This window comes from Sorex araneus, chromosome 7, assembly GCF_027595985.1.
Source record: "Sorex araneus isolate mSorAra2 chromosome 7, mSorAra2.pri, whole genome shotgun sequence".
NCBI classification, from domain to species: domain Eukaryota; kingdom Metazoa; phylum Chordata; class Mammalia; order Eulipotyphla; family Soricidae; genus Sorex; species Sorex araneus.
This window is the reverse complement of record NC_073308.1, coordinates 21,775,672-21,791,612: the sequence shown is the minus strand read 5'-3', so window position 1 is coordinate 21,791,612 and position 15,941 is coordinate 21,775,672. Positions and strand designations below refer to the sequence as shown.

The 15,941-nt window shown below is 45.8% G+C and overlaps 1 protein-coding gene across 1 annotated transcript in view; it reads left to right on the top strand.

Annotated features, from left to right (window-relative positions):
- Positions 1-21: 21 nt before the first annotated feature.
- Positions 22-15,941, top strand: part of AIDA (axin interactor, dorsalization associated) — a 32,331-nt gene continuing 16,411 nt past the window's right edge. The window contains exons 1-4 of the mRNA XM_055144577.1: positions 22-297; positions 7,129-7,198; positions 13,643-13,696; positions 14,266-14,320. Of these exons, the coding sequence (XP_055000552.1) occupies positions 188-297; positions 7,129-7,198; positions 13,643-13,696; positions 14,266-14,320 (289 nt within the window). The 5' untranslated portion in view covers positions 22-187. The remainder of the gene's footprint in view (positions 298-7,128; positions 7,199-13,642; positions 13,697-14,265; positions 14,321-15,941) is intronic.

Here is a 15,941-nt window from a genome sequence, read left to right as displayed (position 1 = left end):
TTCGGGGGCGGGGCCTCGGGCGCTGCAAAGTTTGGCTGTGGCGGCAAATGGGCTTGGGCGGCTCCTGGGCGGGTGGCGGCGGCGGCCGGCGCGGTGCGTCCCGGCTCTGTTGATGTTGGGGCGCGGCCCGGGGCCGATGGCGCCCTAGAGCGCGGCCTGGCTGTGGGGGTCGGGGCGGGCGCCGGCCATGTCGGAGGGGACCCGAAGTCTGCTGCAGCGCTGGGGCGCCAGTTTTCGCAGAGGCGCCGACTTCGACTCCTGGGGCCAGCTGGTGGAGGCGATCGACGAGTATCAGATGTGAGTGGTCGGGGGGCGCAGGAGACCCCGCCGGGGGTGGGGGGGCCGGGCGCTGCAGCCCACGCTGACGGCTCGGGCGCTGCGCTCGCGGGGGCCCCGGAGAGGCGGCCCCGGGCCCCCCCGCGCGCCCTGCCTCCCCGGGGCCGCGTTCATTCAACAGGTGGAGCCGCGCGGGTCCCTGCCCGCCGCCGCGGCGCCCGCTGCGGCTCCAGCTCCCACCCCCGCAGGGTGCCGCCCCCCACCCACCCCGGCGCTGGCCCGGCTCCCCGCGGGGCGCGGGGGTGTCCCCCGCCCACTCCCGGGATGCGGGGGCGGAGCTGGGGGTCGAGCTGCCTTCCCCGCTCTGCGCCCCGAGTCCGTTTCGCTTTCTGAGCCGTTATTTGCGAGACTCGGTCGCGTCCCACCCACCCGCCCCCTCGCCCGCGGCGCCTTTGGGTGGAGTCCGCGCAGGATGTGAATCGCAGGGAGCGAAATGTGAATTACTGGACGGCGTGCGGGAGCGGCCGCCGCCGCCTCTTCCTGTGTGTGGAGTGTGTGGCCACCGGGTACCTGTGGGGACCAGGGCTCCGGCCGCCCCGGGGCCGCTTCTGCCGCGCGAGGGGCTGCTCTCCGCTTCTCTCCTCCTACCGCCCCCACCCCCAAAACCCCAAAATCTTCACGGCTGTTTCTTAAAATGAAAATATGGGATGTGCGTGTCTGTAGCATCTTGCACGTTTTACACGGAGGATGAGAACTGCCTGCTCAGAAAGCTGTTGTTATCATTTGGATTCTTTTTAGCTCATCACGTAAAACCTATTTTTTTTTTCCAGTGTCTGCTGGGAAGAATGAATGATTGGTATTTGGAGGATGGAAATTCTTTACCCTTTGGCTACGATAGTTGTTAGCTTTTATCCAACCGTTAAGATCACTTAGACGTGCAGAGATGGCCCCATCTGCCCCTAAATTCTCTGTAGTTGCAAAAATTACCCCCAGGACCTCCCTGCCCCTGACCATCTTTGCCAGTTCTCCAACTTGTCCACGCTTTGGCAGATTGACTTTTAAGGCCATTTGCTCTTGCGGGAAGGGATTATTATCCACAGGCAGCTGAAACTCAGGTTATAAAGAGCACCTGGAACGAATCCACTTGAAAGCTGAATATTTTTAGGATTTTCAAATCCTGCCTGCCTTGTAGCCTGTGGACGCTTTCTGTGAGATGTGTGATCAGCGGGTTAGACGGTGTGGAGGTTTCCTTCATTATCGAAGACCGTGTTTTTCACCATGTGTGCCTACATGGACTCACTTGCACGATCACTGAACTAGCGTCCCCGAATTATAAAGCTGGCTCACCCTTGGAGTGGGTGGCACTTAGAGCGCTCCTCCTTAGAGCCAACAGCACGATGAGAGCAGAGAACCCCATATCTAATTGACGTTACAAAAGGAAATAAAGGGTGCTGGCTATTCAGTTGGAACTTCTAGAACAGTGTCAGTGGAGAGACAGACACTGCAGGTGGGGTGTTGAAGCTCACGAGTAACCTCTCTGCTAAATGAATGACGCAAGCTTCTATGGGAAAATGGTCGTATTTGAATAGAAATCCATATGGGGTCCGGAGCGATAGCATAGTGGGTAGAGCGTTTGCCTTGCATGTGGCGGACCTGGGTTCGGTTCCCAGCATCCTATATGGTCCCCTGAGCAGCAACAGGAGTAATTCCTGAGTGCAGAGCCAGGAGTAACCCCGGTCGGCCATGTGCAAGGCAAACGCCCTACCTGCTGTGCTGTCGGTTAGCGTGCAGTACTTATACGGCAGCACATGCAAAATTAAAGTACTGTCCAAAATGCATCCAGTCAGCTAAAATGAATTCCGTTTAGCAAGCCACCTCTTCCAACCACACGGGGGATACATGGTTCCTAGATTTTGTTAGAGTGGTACAAAAACTATTGCTCAGAATCAGATATTTCATGGGACCGGTCCTGTGGGATTGCTTTGCTACATGCGTCCTCAGTAAGTATTTGCAGCGGGTAGGTCCTTGCCTGGCACCCGGTGGACAGGGGTTCAATCTCTGCATCCCATATGGGGGTTCCCCAGAGCCCACCAGCAGTGGTTTCTGAGACAGAGCCTTGAGTAAGCCCTCAGAAGACACAGCCAGGTGTGGCCCAAAAACCAAAGAAACAAAACCAAAAAGAATAGACGAGTTTGAAGACTGGCTGATAGCTGTGGCGAGTGTCTTTGCTACGCCTCAGGTGTCAGTGCTACGTGGTGGTCCAAGATGATTCTGATCTGCGAACTTACTGTCTGCCAGAGACTTCTCCAAAGTGAGGTCTAAGCTTTAAGCACCATCAATCAATTTTACATCTTGGCTGTATTTTTTCTTTTGTGTTTAATTAAATGGTCAGCTTGGCACTACAGTAGATTAGGGAGAAGGGGTTTTATAAGTAGTTTGAGAAGCAGTAACTTCTAACATGGATTCCTACCAGTCACTTGTTTATGTGTTTAAAGGATATTTAAAACTCCCCCTGGAGACGAGTCCTTTCTCACTGGTAGGCACCCTTGTAAAGTGGATTGCTCTCTAGAGAATATTTGACAGATTTCTCATCTTTACTCATAAAAAATCCTATCTTATCTGCCTGTGTGATATTCAGAGCGTATGAATTTACCCTCACTGAAAGACGTTATGTCTCACTTCATTTTTAAATGATAATCATTTATGGATTTTAAAAAAGAACGTGATTTGAGGGTTTTTTTTTTTCTTTTTGGGTCACACCCAGCTATGCTCAGGGGTTCCTCCTGGCTCTGCACTCAGGAATTACTCTTGGCTGTAGTTGAAGGACCATATGGGATGCCCGGGATCGAACCCAGGTTGGCCGCATGCAAGGCAAATGCCCTACCCGCTGTTCTATCATTCCGGCCCCGGTTTGAGGGGTTTTGATTTTTTTTTTTTAACCCAGGTTTTTCCAAACTCTGTTTGAGAGAGTCTTATTTGGGCCGGGAGCTAGCCCAGCTGTTCAGGTGCTGCCCTGTGAGTGGCAGGCCTGGGTGGCCTGTGTACCCGGCACGGTCCCCCCAGCACCACAGGGGTGGCCAGAGCAGCACTTGGGGGGGCCTTTTCGGGGCACCACAGGGCCACTTGGCCAGAAACCACAGCGGGGCCTCTCCCACCTCCTGACCACTGCTTCGAAGCCTGCCCCCAAAAGCAACTTGATTGAGCTGATTAAATAAATTGTGTATTTATTTATTTTGGTTTGGGGGCACACCTGACAGTGCTCAGAGTTAACTCCTGGCTCTGTGTCGAAGAGGACTAATTGCTCTGCTCAGGGGACCGTTCGAGCAGGCACCAGTAACGTCTCTCATTGTGAGACTTATTGTTACTGTTTTTGGCATATCGAGTACGCCACGGGTAGCTTGCCAGGCTCTGCCGTGCAGGCGAGATACTCTCGGTAGCTTGCTGGACTCTCTGAGGAATCGAACACTGGTCAGCTGCGTGAAAAGCGAACGCCCAACCGCTGTGCTATCGCTCCAGCCCCGGGGGCCGTATAGGAATCAAATCCAGGTCAACTGCTTGCAAGGCCAGCACCCTCCCTGCTGTACTATCAGTCCACACCTAAAGCTCCAGTTTTTGATAAATGTATCGAACTGTGTGACCGTGACTTCAGACTTTAGAACATTTTCAGCATCCCTCGAACTGCTTTGGGCCCAAATGCCGGCTTTGCCCAGCTCCGCTGTCCATCCGGGCCGCCTCTGGTCTAGGTTCTCTGAGGGTTTGTCTGCTTGGTGGGAACTTTGGAGTGGGCAGCGGCTCACCTCCTTGTCCGTTTGGAGGGGCAGGAAGCTGCATTCCTGAAGCTAAACAGAGCTGTGGCTGCTGGGACCCAAGCTTGCTTTTTCCGGACATTTTGTGTCCGTTGAGACCGTGTCAAGTAGAATCTCACAGGTTGTGAGCGCGGGTGCTTCCTCTCCTGCCACTCCGTCTCCCCAGGGGGTCCCACATGGCCTGTTTCCAGGGCCTGGGAAACACCGCAGCGGCGCTGTTGCTTCTCTTTGACTCTCCGCAGAGTAATACTGCTATGAAGCATCACAAGAAATATTTTTGCATGCGTGTTTTTATTTTTCTTGTAGTTTTTAAAAATTCTATTTTAGGCACAGTGGCTTACAGGGCTATTAATGGTAGGGCCTCGCGCATAACACCTGACAGTACTACACCCTTCACCTGTGTCTGCCTCCCTCCCCTCGTCATTCCTGAGTGTCACCCCACACACACACCCACACCCATCCAGTCTCCACCCCCATCCCCGCCCCCTCCTGTGGTAGGCTTCCTGCAAGGAGTTTGCAGTTTCTGTTGGCTCTGGGCATTTGTTGTACCCTTTTTTTTTTTTTTTTTTGGTTTTGGGGCCACAGCCAGCAACATTCAGGGGTTGCTCCTGGCTGTGCACTCAAGAATTACTCCTGGCAGTGCTTGAGGGGACCATTCGGGGTGGGGGGGTTGAACCCAGGTTGGCAGTGTGCAAGGAAGTGCCCTACTCACTGTACTGTCGCTCCAGCCCCATGTTTCTTTGGGTTGGTTTGGGGGCACAGCTGGCACTGCTCAAGGGTTACTGCTGGCTCTGCACTCTGGAGTTATTACTGGCGATGCTTGGTGGATCATCTCGGATGCTGGGGACTGAGCTTGGGTCAGGCAGGCTGTGTCCTCCCTGCTGTGCTGTCTCCAGCCCCTCCCCCACGTTTCTCTGCATCCTGCTTATGGAGACATCATTCCGTCTGTCTCTCTCCTGACTGCACCCACCATGACCATTTTTGAAGAAACTGCCCCGCCAAGCTCCTGGCCTTGCCTAGGGCCTTTCTGCGAGCACCTTGAGCTCCCGTCTTCCACACGGCGTTTGTTGACATGTACAGAATCCATATAGTCAGGGGACTGGAGCAGTAGCACAAGGGGTAGGCATTTGCCTTGCATGCAGCCGACCCAGGTTCAATTCCAGAATCCCATATAGTCCCCTGAGCACTGCCAGGAGTAATTCCTGAGTGCAGAGCCAGGAGTAACCCCTGAGCATTGCTGGGTGTGACCCAAAAAGACAAAAAAAAAAAAAAAAAAAAGGCGTACAGTCAAAGCACGAGGTGAAAAGATTACAGCTTGCAATGTCAATTTGTCATGTGATATTTATGTCTATTTTTACAAATTTGTAGGGTGAAGAACCCTAAGAAAGCTTAGAGGCGTCGGTTTTTAATTGAAAGGAAACATTTTTCAGCTACTGAAGAATTTGAAGCTGATTTCCAAGCTTAGAACTCAGACTACCGAGCACCAACTGTGAGATTTTCTGCCAAATTAGTTGCAAAAAAAAACAGCTCACCAGCTTGTCAGGGTAGCTGAACCACGTTACTTCATTTATTTATTTATTTATTTATTTATTTATTTCTTCTTTTTGGGTCACACCCAGTGTTGCACAGGGTTACTCCTGGCTCTGCACTCAGGAATTACTCCTGGCGGTGCTCAGAGGACCATATGGGATGCTGGGAATCGAACTCGGGTCAGCTGCATGCAAGGCAAACGCCCTACCCGCTGTGCTATTGCTCCAGCCCCGAAACCACATTGCTTTAAACAACTAATACTAATTCATTTTCTCCCAAAGCTAGAAACCTGAAGTAGTTTTTTTTTTTTTAATTCCTGCTTCCCTCCTTTGAATAGTTCATTGAGTGAATAGACATTTTATCAATTGATGGACATTTTGGATGTTTCCACTTTTTGGTTAGTGTGAACAGTGCTGCTGCTGAGAATATTCAAGTACAGGGGTTTTTCTTTTTTTTTGGGGGGGGTGATAATATGTTTTTATTATATGATAATAATATGTTCTCTAGGGTGATAATATGTTCTCTAGGGTATACAGTTAGGGCTTTGAAATTGGCAGGTTACATGATAGCTCTTACTTTTGGGGGAACTCCCAAATTGTTGTCCACAATAGCTGTGCCATTCTGTATTCCCACCAATAATGTTTGTGGGTTCCCATTTTCCACATCCTTGCTACAGCTGCACTTTCTTTTTCTCTGTCTTTAAACAAATTATGCATACTCATTTTTGTGGGTATGAAAACTGCCGTCTCTGTAGTTTAGATTTACATTTCCCTACTGAGTAATAGTATTGATATTCGTGTGTTCATTGGCCATTTTTTTTTTCACCCTGAAGAAATGTCTGTTTGGAATCTTCTTCCATGGTTAAAAGCCTTGACTTTCCATTGTTTAGTTAGACTCAGTCATTGGTGTTAGCCTCTTCCTGGATGAATCTGGCTCCTCGCTGGTGAGCTTCAGCGAGTGACCTCAAGCCAGCTCAGAGAACTTGCCCAGGCCTCTGCTCCTTTTCACGTTGGGTGATTGTTGGTCAGTGGCGGCTTCTGTTGTGATTGGTGGAGGGTCTTCCAAGAAAAAAGCAGGCTCCGAAGGGTGGTGTGATAGAATACTCTTATTGCTATAATTTGGATACATCTCACGAGCAAATTAGTGATTAGCTGATAAAGTGTGAAATCATGTGAAAAGTACAGTATCTTATTTTCATAGTCGTGTATAGAGTTTGATACTAAAGATAATGCAGATTCAGCCTTTGAATATATAACAAACTTTTTAATTTTGTTTGGGGGGCTGGGAGGGTCACACCCTTCATGTTAGGTGGCTGCTCCCACCATGGTGGGCATCAAACACTGCCCTTGCACAGTGCACAGCAGGCAGTCCCGCCCATCGCCATCTCACTCTAGGCCAGAACAGAGTATTGTTATATCTCACTCCCTTCTTTCGAAGAGCTAAGTTGTAGCCTTATTGCACTTGGCAGTTTACTCCAATGGCTTGAAGTAAAGAATGCTTTTTGTTCTCCTTACAGATTAGCAAGACATCTACAGAAAGAGGCCCAAGCTCAACACAATAATTCGGAATTCACAGAAGAACAAAAGGTATCATAAGTAATCTTGAGATATATATTACAATGAAAAGGGACCTGTCTTTTGCGCCCATTATGGGCAAACGCTTAGGTATAAAGGAGGATACTGACTGGACTGTGCCAGTATCGAATGGCCATCACTTTCAGAGACCGCTTAATGAATTTCTCTCTCGCATGAATCTCTTCATTCGCCCCTTTAGTCTGGTTGGTTAGTGGGGACCATGTCCACGCAGGCTGGGGAGGGGAGACTCCGAAGACTTGTCTGGTTAGAACAGCAGCCCACCTTGAAACCGAACTTGAACCTTTGTCTTTTGTGCGTGTGGACTGTACCTCGTATGGCCTGGGGTTCACCCTCGTCTCTGCTCGGGACTCACTCCTAGTGGTGCTCACACAGTGCCTCGGATCAAGCCAGGGTTGACCCCTGCAAGGCAGGCGCCTCACCCCTGTTCTTTTTCCAGCCCGTCTGGTCTTTCTTGACTCCTTCACATCCTCCCCAATTGGGAGAAGATTCGCTTTGTTGTGATGGGTCTTAACTTCCTGAAGCTGACATTGTAGTTGATAACACTGTTCATTCTTTCATTTATGACACTTCCTCCTAGCCACCTGGCTTTGCTTTTTTATTCTTTTTTCCCAACCTCCACAGACCCACACAACTTACACTCCAAATGGCCCAGGAGGCAGAAAGCACTCGAGGGAGGAGCCTGAGCGGAGGGTTTGGCTCTCTCTGAGGACCTTAATTTCCTTATGTGTGAAATGAGAACCTAGTTAAGCCTTCTTGATCATGACAGGTGCCTAAGCCGTCCAGTGACCCCTGTCTCGGAAGCATTCTGTGCCCCTCCTTTCCCAAGGCTGACCTCAAAGAGGTCTTTACTCTTAACACCTTCGAGAAGACACGTGACTGCCCTTGTGCCCTCAGAGAAAGCATGTGCCCACCTGTTCCTGGCCTTTACTCTTGGAATTGCCCCAGATCACTCTGTATTACATTCTGTCAGTAGGGCAAGTTTGTCTGCATTTGCAGACTTAGTTTCCTTTGAAATATAGGTGAGGTCCAGAGTGATGGTGCAGTGGGGTGGGGGCTTGCCGGCATGCGGCCGGCCCCGATTTCATCCCCTGCATCCCATATATTCCTGAGCCCACTAGGAGTGGTCCCTGAGCACAGAGCCAGGGGTAAGCACTAAACTGCTGGGTGTTTCCAAAAAAAATTGTGTGTATTGGGGGCCAGAGCAATAGCATAGCGGGTAGGGTGTTTGCCTTGCATGCGGCCGACCCGGGTTCGATCTCCGGCATCCCATATGGTCCCCCAAGCACTGCCAGGAGTAATTCCTGAGTGCAAAGCCAGGAGTAACCCCTGAGCATCGCTGGGTGTGACCCAAAAAGCAAAAAAAAAAAAAGTGTGTGTGTGTGTGGTGTGTGGTGTGTAAAACATATTCAACAGGGAAAATACCTCAGGCTGATACTTAAATGTGTCAGAGGTAATCCCTAAACACTGCTGGGTGTTTCCCAAAAAAGTAAGTGTGTTTGTGTGTGTGTGTGTGTGTGTGTAAAACATACTCAAAAGGGAAAATACCTCATGCTGATACTTAAATGTGCCAAAGAAAAAGACGCTGTAAGTTAGTAAGTGACTAGAAAACAAAGATTTCCCGTGTGTCCTATGGCGGCCGTTAGCACTGACGAATTAACGGATGGCTTTGAACAGGAAAAATTGGTGACTTCTCAACGCATTTAATGTGGCAGTGTAGATGTGAAGCTTTTGAGGAGTTTGGGTCTGGGTAACGTTTTAAATTCACTGTTTTTGGAGATCTCTGCTCCATCTCCAGAATGCCTTGCTGGGTCTCTGGTTACTGAAGCACACGTAACGGCAGGTTGGGGTACCCACTGCAGGCGAGAAGGCTGAAGGAGAGTGACCGGGACTGTTATTCTCCAAAGAGGAAAAGGGGGGACATTCCTTATTCTAGTCAAGCAAAATTGGATTCTGTCTTCTATTTTGAATTTATTTCTATTTCTTGATGCTTTTACCTTTTTTAAAATATTTTTCTACAGTGTTCTGAAACTTTTATTGCCTAGCTTCCAGTAAGTTTTAATAATTACTAAATGCTTTTTCATATCTTAGTTATTGATATTTATTGATGCATGACTATTAAATAATTACATGTTTTCACTGTTTATTTTAAAGTTACAGGACAGTGAAGCAGAACTACAGTCTAAAATTTATTAATTTGTCATAGTGGTCTGCCTATGATTTTCTGTTCATAATAACTTCACAGATTTTTGTTGAATGGCAAAATGAAAAAAATCTTATGATTCTTTTTTGAATCTCTCTGGTGTCTAGTCCAACTTAACTTTAGTTTCAGTTTTGTCATTCTAACAACTGTGTGTCAGGAGCCAAAGATGCTGCCAGCATGTTCCTTCCGCTCACTTCTCCACTCCTGCTCTTGACTGTCCCGGGCAAGTTTCCAGACAGAGGAGCACATCCTGGGCCCAGAGTGATGGTCCGGCCCCCTCAGTGGGCCCGGGTTAGGGTGCCCCGAGCCCCGCTGGCAGTCACCCCAGAGTGCAGAGCCAGGAGTAAGCACTGCTGGGTGTGGCTCTCCCAAAAAAGACTAGAACATCCTGTCTCAAGATGCTTAGAAAGTTTTTCAGTTTTGAATCAGATTTGATAGTAGCAAAAGATCCAGCATTATACACTTGCTTTGTCCCTAATTGTTCCTCTTGACCTCATCACTTTTTTGTAGCCTCACCTTTAAATCCCTGTACCTGTAGCTCTAAAGTAGAATGCTGGCTCTTTTCATCTAAAATTTAAGTCTGGATTGGGAGTGTATATACTGCGTGGAAGGCCGGTGCCCTGACCTCTGTGTTCTCTCTCCGGCCCATCCATCTCCTTCTTTGACTCTTGAATTGCCCATTTCACTGGCAGTGTGACCAAGTAAAATAGCCAGTATTCTGGAAATGAGAAGACTGTCCGTTTCTAGCCATTTATGGCTTTAGCAGTTAATTTGAAGTGCAAATAGTTTAAATTTTTCTCAAATTCAGTTCCACTTGGTCACTTGCCCTCAAGACCAAGTCGCGATGGGCCTGGGTCAGGGGTACTTATATTCTGGCACTTTTACTTTGACCTGTGTTTCTGAATCATATTCTTGAAATATTTGTTTCTTTAAAAAACAGACATTTATAGTAGCATGCTCGTGATTTTGACACCAATTAATGCAACATTTTTAAAGTAATTGTTACAGATGAAAATGGTAGTGTTTTGGCTCCCTTCTCAATACTGATGTTGGGTGTGGCTCCTTAAAATAGTCATGAATAATGCCTGTTGGTATTTTGCCATAGTTCAGTAGTTGTTGTATAAAAGCTGTTGCTTCTGCTTAACTTGAAGAAATATTCAGCTTTAAAGTAGGCTGTTTAAAATAGACCCAGAGTGTTAAATTGCATTTACCATAAATATTAAAAGAATCAAATCAAGTGGATTTTATAACAGGAAAGGAAAAGGAGTTTTAAAATAACTAATATTTTAGAAGGTGTATTGATAATATCTCATTTAATACAGACTTTCCCTTAAAGAGTATTATTTAAAAAGCATACAAAATATGTCTGAGTTATGTGTAAGCAAGTGGATGCCTTTGTTGTATGGAAGGCATTGATGAGTCTGGGACAAGACACTTGCTCTCGCCTGTTTTACTTCTAGGAAATGGTTGTATCTAGCTCAGGGTTATGGTCAGAAGTAAATTAATGGGTCTGACTCACTTAAGTCTGCCAGTTAAAATGCTCAAAATTTGTTAACCATTATTACTACTATATTCTACCTCTGTTTCAAAGTATTCGCTAGTTTTGTCTGAGTTGGGTGGTTAGCCAAAAATTGCTTGGTCAGTTCTAGAGAGAAGACTGTAGTGCCTGCGGAACAGCGGTGGAGGGTAACTGACATCGTGAATATCTTGAAACTGTATTTAAATGCAATCTTAAAATACCATTTTTGTATTTATAAAAATCATGGGATAGAATTGTATAACTGAGACTTAAGCCTGAAAGCTTGTAACTTTCCATATGGTGATTCAATTAAAAATAAATAAATAAAATAAATGAATTCCTGTCTGAGAAAAAAAATCACGGGCTAGAACGATACCACAGTGGGTAGGGCGTTTGCTTTCCACACCGCCGACCTGGGTTCGATTCCTCCGCCCCTCTGGGAGAGCCCAGCAAGCTACCGAGAGTATCTCTCCCGCACAGCAGAGCCTGGCAAGCTACCCGTGGCGTATTCGATATGCCAGAAACAGTAACAACAAGCCTCACAATGGAGACGTTACTGGTGCCCAACTGAGCAAATTGATGAGCAACAGGATGACAGTGATACAGTGATAAAAATCACACATTTTCTCACCTTTTATATTGGGATTTAAATACATTTGTAAAGAATGTGGATGAGGCTGGAGAGAGAGTAGAGTGGATAGGGTACTTGCCTTGCACACAACCAACCCAGGTTTCAATTCCTGTCATCCCATATGGTCCCCTGAGCCCCAGGGAGCACAGAGTCTTGAGCACTGCTGGGTGTAGGCCCCACAACTTATTTTTAGAAGATTGTGAAAGTAGTTAACTGTAGGTACCTGTTTTCTGTCCTAAGAGTTGGAGTTTGCTCAGTAATATTTCATTTTGTGAGTCATTAAAGTATTTAAGGGCTGAAAAGACTGTCCTGGGATTGACAGTTGCCTTTATGCAAATAATTGCAAGCATAAAGCTGGGGAAAGCTCCCTCATACAATCAGGTGTGGCCTCCTAAGAAAAAAAACAAAGAAGTCAATAAAATGGCTATTTAATCTTCAGAATTGCATAGACCTCATGAGCTCAGGTCCTGGGGCCAGGCCAGTGTTTTTGGCAAAGGAGAAAAAATAAAACTCACCAACTCCAGCTTGCTAAATGTTTGCAAGTCATCAGAACACGGGAAAACATCTTTTGGGGTTGGAGAGAGAGTGCAGGAGGTCAGGAGCACCTTGACACGCAGCTGGCCCAGGGTTGGTCCCTGAGGGTCACTTCTGAGCACAGGGCCAGAAGCAGCCCCAGAGCACCACCATATGCATGGCGCTTAAAACCTTTAGCCTCCAAAAGCACCTTTTTTCATTGTATAAAATATTGCATAAATCCTCCACGTTGTGGTCTGGATTTTACCTAATGTAAACTTGGGGAATGTCCCTCAGGAAGACGTAAGCCTTCCCCTGATCATCAGCGCCGGCTGCCCACTCAGACGATTGTCTTCTGTGGCCTCCTTTGCTTTTCTACCTTGGCCCCTTTGTGGCCTGGTCACTGGTGACCTGTGCAGTCGAAATCATCGGACTGATCTTACCTTTGGTCTCTTCCATCTTCCCCTTGAGCTGGTGTTCACTGCTTTCGAAAGCCTCCTTCTCGGGCACCTGTGACTGGCATTCTGAGCAAACCTTCGCGCTCTACTGGTCAAGTAAGGAGAGGCCCTCGCCAAGCCCGCCCGCAGTCACCACTCCCACCTCCTCGTGGCGCTTCCCACTTGTGTCCCCTGCTTCTTCTTGGGACTTGAGGCAGCTGAACCACAACAGATTTCAAAACGCTTTATTTTTAGAAATCCTCCCAGTCTTCATTCCTTGGTTTCTGATAGAGCTTCTTGTCCATTTTTCAAGGCACCTAGTAGTTCTCAGTGCTGAAGCCTGCAGGATTGAGTTTCTCTGGGGTTTGTTGTTTGTTTATAGTGATCCTGTATGTGTCCTATCTCTAATCGAGCATGAGTTGAGTAAAGGCAAGGACTGCCCTCTCACTTATATCCATTTTATAGCTCATAATATATCAAACGGCTGGCTGTAAATTTACCATCATTTATCACAAATATTGATTTTGTTTAATATTGCCTATATACTTAACCGAACATATGTCAAGATCAGGCTTAACATCAAACTAAATCATACTAATGTTTTCTCTTCCAGAATTCGTATTTTTCATCTTTCAGCAGATTTTTGACTTATTGGAGAAAAGAAGGCAAAGCCAGGGAAGAACGGAGGCAGGACTCCTTTCCCTTCCTCTTGTTAGCTGTCAGCTAGGGCATGGGGGCAGAGCTGAAAGGGCTGTGAGTCTGGGGAGCCCTGTGTTAATCCCCAAGGCTTCATGACCTCTTAAGCACCACCAGGAGTGATCCCTGGGCACAGCGCCAAGAGTAGCCCCCACAGACAACCAGATGTGGCCTCCAGCACAAGTAAATAAATAAATGTAAATTATGTGTCATCAAAGCAATTTGAAATTGGTTGTAGCCTCCTAGGTCAGGAGAGGCTGTATATCCACCTTCTCTCCATTATCCAGCCCTCTGCCTCCCAATCCTCAAGTCTGCAAGATGCAAAAAAAGAAATGAAGCTTGCTTACTGAAACTTACAGTTCCTTGTCATTAAAAATTAACTTGAGAACTAAGCCGCTATAATATATTTGGTATTTTGGCTTTTTCTTTTTTTCTACAGAAGACCATAGGCAAAATTGCAACATGCTTGGAATTACGAAGTGCAGCTTTGCAGGTAAATAAATTTCTTTTTTATCTTTCTAGAATGTAAAAAGTTGATATGAACCATTCAGGTAAAGCACTAAACATTTACACCCAGAACAGAATTGTCTCAGAGTTTTATGAGAATGGCTATTGAAGTGCTGAATCCATATTAAAAGGTCTAGTCAATGGGGCTGGAGCAGCAGGACAGCGGGGAGGGCGTTTGCCTTGCACGTGGCCCACCCCAGTTCCATCCTCAGCATCCCACATGGTCCCCTGAGCACTATCAGGAATAATTCCTGAGTGCAGAGCCAGGAGTAGTCCCTGAGTGGGTGTGACCCAAAAGGAAAAAAGAGAAGATCTAGTCAATTTTTTATAAACTGTAAAGATGAAATACATAAACTTATTTTTTCTGTTACTATCCTGAGTGTTTCAAATATATCAAACAAAAAGCAATATGTGAGACTTCACTTTCTACTTTGTAAGCAAGAAATTGGGTTCATTTATTTTATCTACTTTCTGAATGTTTAGTTCACTCTAAAGACATAGGGTTCGGTGAAATATTTATAATAAAACCCTGTAACATGAATATTTTGAATTCAGTCCACACAGTCCCAAGAAGAATTTAAGCTGGAGGACCTAAAGAAGCTAGAGCCAAGTAAGTCAGAGTTTATGTTTTTCAGGGAAACTTCTGTCAGAAAAGTCTTGCATAGAAATAAAGATTGTTTAGCATAAATACTGGCTTCAATTTTATCAGCTGGACCAACTTATGTGATTTTTTTAAAAATTCCTATAATTTTTATAGGAATTTTACCATTATAGAATAGAAAAATTATTTGATTCTAGGTTATCAAATAGGCTGCCTAGCAATATTTGCATTCACCTTCATTTTGTTTTAATCACTTTAATTGGATCACAATTATTCTTGTAATCATTTATAATAGAATCAAGAATATCAAGTGAATAATCATTGATGCCTATTTAGGCTGTGTGTCATCAGAAGTTGTCATCCACATGTTAGAGCTGCTCTATGAAATATTTCTTTGTTCCTATTTTTCTTTCCTTGAAAGTTTATTTGAAGTAAATAATTCATGCAAATGTTTCGTGGTTAGAATACTGCCAAGTAAAGCTCTGCTCCCTGGTTTGAATGAATACTCCTTTAGAGATTGAAATGTTAGCAATACAGGCAGAGACACAAGTATCAGCTGTCCCCCCCGGTCAGTGCTCGGACAGTTTTATCAGCCCCAGAAGAAATCCTGCGCTTTCATATCCATATGATACCTGGTCTTTTGCAATTAGCTGCGTATTACTTTTAAAGAGAAGTACATTGATGGCTTAAAAAAGATTATAACTGTAGTTAGGATGTTCCTGTTAGATAATGGTCCTAAATACAATTATAATGTCCACCTTTTTAAAATGATAGACTAATTAGGGGCTTGCAGTTTTCTGTACACTCTTTTTCTTTAGCGTTTCCCCACAACTTGTTTCCAATTCAAATTTAAGAATTGCACATACCATAGACTGTGAGGCTTGTCAACCACTCATCTTACACATATGTAGGCAACAAAGATCGTAGGACACTGACCTTGATATATATCATAGGACACTTACCTTGATATATCCCTGCCTGTAAACACACTTTAATCTTTATTTATTTTTATTTTTTGGGTTTGGGGACCACATCCAGCAATGCTCAGGAATTACTCCTGGCCTTGAACTCAGGAATGATTCCTGGAAGTGCTTGGAGGACTGTATAGGATGTCGGGGACTGAACCTGTGCCAGCCACATGCAAGGCAAGCGCTCTGCCTACTGTACTATTTCTTCAACCCTTTAATTATTTTTTTTCATTGCCTTGTGGAGTACTTCATTGGTAGCAATGATTGCCTTTTCTAAAGTAGCTGTACGATGAATATTCAGATAAATCGTCTCGATCGCGTTTTGCTAGCTGGCCCTTGCACATTACCTTATAATTTACAGATGCAGAACTGCATGTTGACCAGGTGTGTGCCCTCCAGCACACCCGATTTTAGGCACTAAAAGGTGGCAGCATCAGCGTCAATTCTAAGTACCATCAACCTTTAGTATCAGCCCCCACTTCTTACAGTGGAAGCCTAGTTAAATATTTATATTTTTAATTTTCTTTTTTAAAAGGTTTGTGGTGAAAATGGTAAAAATTACAGAATACTTTCATAAATTTGTTATTACAAATTTATAAAGTTGTCATCCACATGTTAGAGCTGCTCTATGAAATATTTCTTTGTTCCTATTTTTCTTTATT